Source organism: Pelophylax lessonae (genome assembly GCF_965119305.1).
Source record: "Pelophylax lessonae genome assembly, chromosome: 2".
NCBI classification, from domain to species: Eukaryota; Metazoa; Chordata; class Amphibia; order Anura; family Ranidae; genus Pelophylax; species Pelophylax lessonae.
In genome coordinates this window covers 565,648,156-565,655,784 of record NC_138769.1, presented here as the reverse complement: position 1 = coordinate 565,655,784, position 7,629 = coordinate 565,648,156, and the positions used below count along the sequence as shown (strand labels likewise).

Genomic DNA, 7,629 nt, shown 5'->3' with positions numbered 1-7,629 from the left:
AGAAAGTAAATGAGTAGGGATCTTCTCAAAGTATGTTTACAAACTTCAGGATCGTTCAGGTTAATAGTAGTAGGCTAGCCAAATTGAAAACCTGAAATTCAATGCAGAAGTAAATATAATGATTTTAAACCATCGCCAGTGTTTTATTGGGCCTTTTGCCCACCTGCAGTTGGACTGGGTTTGGAAATGGGCAAGAAAGGAAATTGATTTTTATACTCCTAAAATCCTTTCTTGGTGTCCCAAAAGGGACACAGGTCCTACCTTCTGCATTTATGAACATGCTCTCGGCAATGCTTGCTGCAAATCTGAAGTAGGTTGATGTTAAGAGTGGTTATCCAGTGCTGGCCTACAGTTGTTCTGTTTGCCTGTGTCCAATGCTCTTGTAGGCGGCAGTATAGCTGGAAGGTGTATGACTTCCTGTGTCTCTTAATGGGCTCCAAAGAAAGGATTTTACGGGGAGTACAACAATTCTGTTTTTGTTCTGGCCGCACAATTTCAAAGCTAAGCTTGGCTAACTGCCGTCTTTGTCTAAGGCGCATGCCGGAGCAGCCTGTAAGGTCATACTTGTACAGAGGAATGGCAGTTGACACTAAACTGAGTTCCAAACCAGAATTGGTTGTGCTGCGTTTGAAAAAAGTTAAACTAACATTAGGGGAGCCAACAAAGCAGAATCTTTTGGCTAAGAAAGGTAATACACCTTATGCTATCTTCTCTTAGGCAAGACGTATAAAGATCCTTTAACACCATATTGCACTTAAAAACTCACTGCAACACATCACAAATGCATGCGCGGTGTTGTGCATTCAACATGCATTTTTTTGTGCATTGCGTTTACATGCGCGTCGGCATGCATTTTCACGTCATCTGTTCTAAAGTGACAGATTCCTGGAAGGGTATAAATACTAGCAACAATTTATTTTTGTATCTTTACTTAATGTTGTATTGTTTTTGCATGTATTCATGTGTATTGGCTTAAAATGCAGGCAGGTTGCATTTTAAAGCAACACTACAGCACACATGTACACAACATTGTGGTGTGAATGAGGCACATTGAAAATAATTGATGTGAAAAAGCTCTTAATTTTGAAAGCACACGTTTTCTATAGGAAATTAGTGTGCCAATGTCTTCTAATGGCGATCAAATACATGCACATGCTCATAATGTTTCTGTGGCTTCACATCGTTACAGCTGTATAAAAAGAAAAAAGGATAATAAAAATCCTATTTTTTTTTTAACCTGCAATTCCTTTAAAATCATTTGAAATATAAACCTATTGCAGCAAGAAAACCCACAGCAGCCAAAGTAACATATACATTACGTGTGAGCTTATGGTCATTTTTCATTGTGGGTGATAATTGCTGGTAATCTGGCAAGGTTTGTTATGATGAAATTTCTAGCTTTTGAGGCACTGTGACGTTTTATGTTTACAAAGTGATACTGATAGGACTTTAAACAGTGGGCAGAGATATGGCCATCCTTTCACGCTAAACATTCAAATTCCAGAAAAGATTTGAGGATAAACTCTGTTTAAGGTGAGTTCTACTGTTTTCCTCTGTTCATTTTTTTCTTTTTAATTATTATTCTAAAGTATCACTTAACTATTAAAGTATGTGTCCAAAAGCTTATACTCAATCTATTTATATGTCATTGGGAATCTTAAAGCAGTATTAAACTCAAAAACAAAAATGTAATATCTTGCAGCTTACCAATCCATAAACATGGTGGCTCAAAGCAGTGTCCAAGTCCATACAGCCACTGCGTATTTCAGCCTGTCATTCTTTTTTACAGGCACTTAGCAGTGAGCTGTATGCAGCATATCTGCTTCCCTTGCATACAAAAGCCCGATGTTGCAAGACTGCCCTGTGTGAATGAGCCATTAAAGAACTAATCCAGGCAACCAGTGAAACTAATTATTGGGCTACTAAATCCTATCCAGCTAATGATTCAACTGTGCTAAAGTCAGAAAATTCTCTCTAATTACTTTAGAGGAAAAATATTACCCTTTTGGAGGTTTTTTTCTGTTTATTTTCTCTGTTTTGGATATTTGTCTTTTGTAACAGGGATTACAACTAACTTTTTGCTGCTTTTGCTATCTCCTACCAATGCAGATATGTTGTAATCGCACAATTTTACCGGAGATATGGAACAGACATTTGGTTTGGTATTCCTTCTGCTTTTAAGTCCATATGTGTACAGCAAGCCACTTAACACACATACCTTGCAAAACATATCCATAACATCTGAATCCCTGGATGGACATGGTCATGATCTTCTTTTTAACAGTTTTTCATGGGCAAAAGGAAATCAGTCTTGTGCCAGCCTCCAAAAAGAATGTATGAATTACCTTGACTTACTTCCCCCAGCTTCATCACAGTTCATCAAACCAGCACTGGTACTGGGCTTGATGAAGGTTGGCTGCTTGCTGGAAACTGACCAACTCTTTATTGATTTACTGAAGAATAAAGACACAAGAGAGATATATGAATTGCTTGATGAACAGATGAAGACCTTTATCCTCCAACCCCATATTTACCATCGCAATGCTGAAAAACATGTTGTAGAAGTTGAAGTACTGAAATTCAATTTGGACTCTTTTCTACCCTCAGCTCTACATTCACTTCACCAGAAGTGTTCTGGTTTCCATAAAAAACAAAATGTCTTCCTGAATGGAATGAACTTGGGAGTGCATAAAACAGTGCAGGAGGCCAAAATGTACTGCGACTATCTAGGATCATCCTGTGCTGGTGTTACTTCAAATGCTGGAAGATACTATACTGTTTCACAGAATGGCGGATATATTATGCCTCAGAAGGGAACAAGAGTGTGGCTGCATCACTGCAATGATGCCTATAGGAGAAAGCGTTCAACTGCTCCTGAGTGCATTAGCGACAAAGAATTGCGTGTTCATAAAGTGATGAAATGGATTCCAGTGGTCAGTGGTTGGTACAATGCTGGTAGTGCCATTTATTATGCCACACAGGGCTGTTCTGAAGTAGCAGAAGATCGTGCGGTTGAAGCTTCTCTAGATCTAGGCTATGATGCTGTGGTAGCTGCCACTGCTGGTTCTCTTAGTGTTGTCGGTGTTGGTGTTGGTGTCGCTGTAAAGCCTGCAATTAAATCTGGTGTGAAAAAAGCCATAAGCTATTTTAAAAGCGAGTTACAATAATGACATCCTACAGCAGTCCTTTGTTACTACCAACAGCAAATATTTCTAAACTTTTTAAAAAAAGAGAAGTAATAATGAAAATAACTTTATCCATCCTACCTAAAGGAGAGCTACACTCTCATGTACCTGTTGCCCAAAGGCTCCTTAATCCTCTACTGTAATTGAGCAGAACAATCCAGGGATCCGCTTGATTAAATGTATTGTTATAAACAGATGCCACTGAGGATGGGGAGAATCTATGGGCAATGTGATTGTGAAAGTGCACCTGTCCTTTAAACATTTTCTGCAAACCGGTTGCATTAAAATACCAAAAAAACAATTAGCTGTGACCAATAAAATTGTGCTTATTCTACAGATGAATTTTACCATATACCCTTAATTGCTGCTCAACATCCATAAGTGCTTTCACTTCACCCCCAAAAAATATATGTAAAATGATGTAGCACAAACAAATCATAAAATAAAGTCCATAGCATAAAGTGCATCTATCACCAATGTGCTATGTCGAACGATACGATGTGCAAATCCACCAGATGTCATTCTTGCTGTGTATGTATCCACTACATGTAGGTAATAAGCGCTCACCTCCCAGTATTAACCTCAATAAATAAAGGTCCAATACGGCTCTTTTTGCCCTCTCGGGCTATACTGTATTCACTGTTGCACAGAATGGATACAGACATGGTTACATCAAACCACTTGCTCCACACTACAAACTGTGTTCTATTGAGGAAGCCCAGTGTGTGGGCATAATGCTTATAGGGGTGGAGCCATGCTGGTACGTTGGAGTGAGGCAATCTGAGGGTCAGGCGACTCTGTGGTGTGGAGCAAGTGGTTTGATGTACCCATTAGTGATCGACCGATACCGATTTTTTTTTTTGTCATCGGTATCGGCCGATATTTGCCAATATTTTCGGACATTAACCACTTTCAGACCGGAGGATTTGGCTGCTCAATGACCAGGCCCTATTTTGTGATTCGTTACTTCGAGATATTAACAGACAATTGCGCGGTCGTGCGACGCTGCACCCAAACAAAATTGATGTCCTTTTTTTCCCCACAAACAGAGCTTTCTTTTGGTGGTATTTGATCACCTGTGCGATTTTTAGTTTTTGCGCTATAAACAAAAAATTAGCGACAATTCTGAAAAAATAACAGTATTTTTCACATTTTTTATATGAAATTCTCAAAAAATAAAAATGTAAAAATCTAAATATTTGACATTTTAGGCCAATTTGTTTTCTGCTACATATTTTTGGTAAAAAAAATTGCAATAAGTATATTTTGATTGGTTTGCGCAAAAGTTATTGCGTTTACTAACTACGGTAAAGATTTGTCATTTTTTTTTGCGGGACTGCAACATTGCGGCGGACAGATCGGACCCCTAACTGACATTTTTGACACTTTTGGGGGTACCAGTGACATTACTACAGTAATCAGTGCTAAAAATATGACACTGGCAGGGAAGGGGTTAACTGTATTGGTGATCAAGGGGTTAAATGTGTTCCTAGGGGCATGATTCTAACTGTCAGGGGGTGTGGCTTGGGAAGTAATCCCAGAGACATGCGATCCTATATATAGCAGGATCACATAGCCTCTGTGATTACTTCAGTGAGAATGACAGACGGCTGTGTTTACATCAGCTGTCTGTTCTTCTCTCACAGCTTCGGGAGATCGCGAGTAGCCAGAGGCCATCGGAGCCGCTGGTCACACGTGCTGGTTTCCCAGTTAACAAGCGGGGGCGGGAGCGCGCCTCCGGCGGCACGCAATCGCCCCCTAGCTCCAACCAGGCGAGCGCCATACATGTACGACAGTTTGCCTGGTAGCGCCAGCCTGCCGCCATACAACTGCGGCTGGTGCGGAAGTGGTTAATTTTTTTTTTTTTTTATGTCTACAGGTACTGTGGTGGAGGGATCTGGGGGTCTAAAAGACCCCAAACCCCTCCTCTGCACTTAAAAGCATTCAAAACGCCAAGTTTTGGGCTGTTTTGAATGCTGTGAGTTTTTGAATTTGGCGCCGCCAGTACCCGGAAGTGATGTCATGTCGGCGCCAAAATTCAAAGAAATGGAGACCCGGTCAGACGGCGGCGGTGAAGGAAGGATACCCGGGTCTCCCGGTAGGACAGGAGACCCGGGCGAGCCGCGGGAGGAGGGGGACGTCCCCTCCCGCTCCTTGGAATGACAGCTGAGCCGCTTCTCAGCCGCATTGGTTGTCATTACAAGACAGTGTAATGTCTTGTAATGCACTTTCCCGAAATATAGGTAAATCAAAACGCCGATTCCGATATGGGGAAAGTGCATATCGGCCCTCGATATATCGGCTTTGCCAATAATCGGTCGCTCTCTAGTACCCATGTCTATATTGAAGCCTCTATCATAGCACTTTGTATGCCTATTGAAATTGAGTGTGATTTATCTGGGTGTTTAAGCCCTGGTTCACACTAAATGCTGCTTTGAAATCACACTACTTCAGGGCGATTTCAAAGCCGCCAGTGTGATTTCATGTGCGGCTTGCAAACATATGTGATTTTCATGAACAGATGTCAATGCAATTCATGCATGAAATCGACAAAAATAGTGCAGGAAACTTTTTTCAAAATCGGTGCAAGTCGGAGTCGCACCGATATGAACGGTTACTTAGCTAGAAATGGGCTGTGACTTGTCATGCTACTTTGATCTGACAAATTGCATGACAAGTAGAACCGGTGTGAACGGGGGCTCAAAGCATTTAAATACAGAAAGCAGTAATATTCCCATCCTATTTTTACATGTAATCCATATTTGAGTGTGGTGCCAGCCAAAGAGGAGAAAGAACATGTTGTGGAACAGCGAATAATATAGCCAAAGGGAGGGCAAAAAGAGCCATGTTTGACCGTGATTTATTGGAGTCAATATTGTGAGATGAATGCTTAAAGTGGAGTTTCGGCCTATTTTGCAACTTTAGTGATTCCTGGAGCGCTCGCTATGCTGATCAACAATTGGGCATTTTCAATTTTTTTCCGGGGGTCCTTTACCTTATTTTCAGGGCATTTTTGATTCTACTTCCTCCTTCTCCCCGCTCTGTGGCCATGGCCACCGACATCACTTCCGCCTTTGCATTGCATCCTGGGAGCTGTTTATCATCACTGCCAGGAGGCTGGAGTCAGAAGAACTCCCAGAACACTCCCTGGAATCAGGGAGAAGGACACAGCAAATTACACTGCGGCTTCAGATGCCCACATCTAAGATGGCCGCGCCCTGATAGCGTTTTTAAAAGAAAGATTTTGACTAAAATCCAATACTGTACACCTTGTAAGTATGATAATAGCGGTTCTGTAAAGGGCGATAGATTAGTATTATAGGGGTATTTTTAGTTAAAAAAGGTATTTGAGGCAGGAACTCCGCTTTAATAACTACACGTGAATTTGAAGATGGTATCATTCATCCTAGCAGATTGGTGATGGATGTTATGGACTTTTTTCTATGATTTATTTGTAGTATATTTAATTCCACTACATCATTTATTTTGCATATAAATATGCTGAATTAGCAGCGAATGAGAACCAGAGTTTAGATTAAAATAATTGCTACAGTTTAGTGAATTTAGCCGCTGTCCTTCAGACTTGCCGTAAAACCGTTCTTTCAAATGCATTTGGTGAGGATACCGTTTTAGTCAAAATTAGTATTACATTATCTAATGTTTAATTTATTTTTCTTTATTGACTTTATTGCCTTCCGCATTCCAATAGACCTAGACTAAAATAAAATGTTTGGTATGTGCGCTCCTAGGTCGCAGGAAGTAGAGTTAAGGGTGCCACATCCTAAATCCTTCTTTCTACTAGACTAAAATAAAGCAAAATATAGATTCTTAATACAACGTAAGACACAACTGCATTTATTATAGTGGCTTATTCCTCCAGTCAGTTTCCTGTATAGTAGCTATGATTAATTACTTTTTCTGTTGTACACTGCAGTCTATAAAGATTTTTACTAAAAAAAATCCTGATAAATCTGCACTTCTGTTCTATCTCCTGTGTCATTGTCCATTATTATAATATATAGTACAATTTTTAGCAGGCTTTTTAGTAAAGCAAGGAGCACAGTGCAGAAAGTGCCAATCAGAATTAATCGCTTAGTGTTTGCAGTGATTTCCTTTCAGCAATGTGAACTCTGTTCAGTTTCTGTAGATTACTCCTCTGCTCTTTGTACTGCATTAATAACTAATCCTAATCTCCATTACAATTTTTATAGTAAAACATATGATTTTGTGTAGAAAACAGCAGAGAAATGATGTAAAGTGTGGTACCACCTATTAACCAACTTTGATTTTTACTATAATTATACAAACAAAATATTAATCCTGATTGGCTGGCATGTCCTATAAGTAGTTGCAAGTAAACACAGTAGCCTTACTCCACTTTGTTTAGCTGGTGTAATTATTTCAACATTTTTTTTACAAAGAGGAAACCTTTAATATCTCACCT

At 39.9% G+C, this 7,629-nt stretch overlaps 1 protein-coding gene across 1 annotated transcript; it reads left to right on the top strand.

Annotated features, from left to right (window-relative positions):
• The first annotated feature begins 2,064 nt into the window (after window positions 1–2,064).
• APOF (apolipoprotein F) lies at window positions 2,065–3,267 on the top strand. Its single transcript, XM_082246917.1, has one exon. It carries the CDS (start codon window positions 2,142–2,144, stop codon window positions 3,165–3,167), a length of 1,026 nt encoding a protein of 341 aa, XP_082103043.1. The 5' UTR covers window positions 2,065–2,141; the 3' UTR covers window positions 3,168–3,267.
• Window positions 3,268–7,629: the final 4,362 nt, after the last annotated feature.

Excerpts from the sequence above, each read along its gene's own strand:
- APOF (XM_082246917.1), top strand. The coding sequence starts at position 2,142 with ATGGAACAGACATTTGGTTTGGTATTCCTTCTGCTTTTAAGTCCATAT.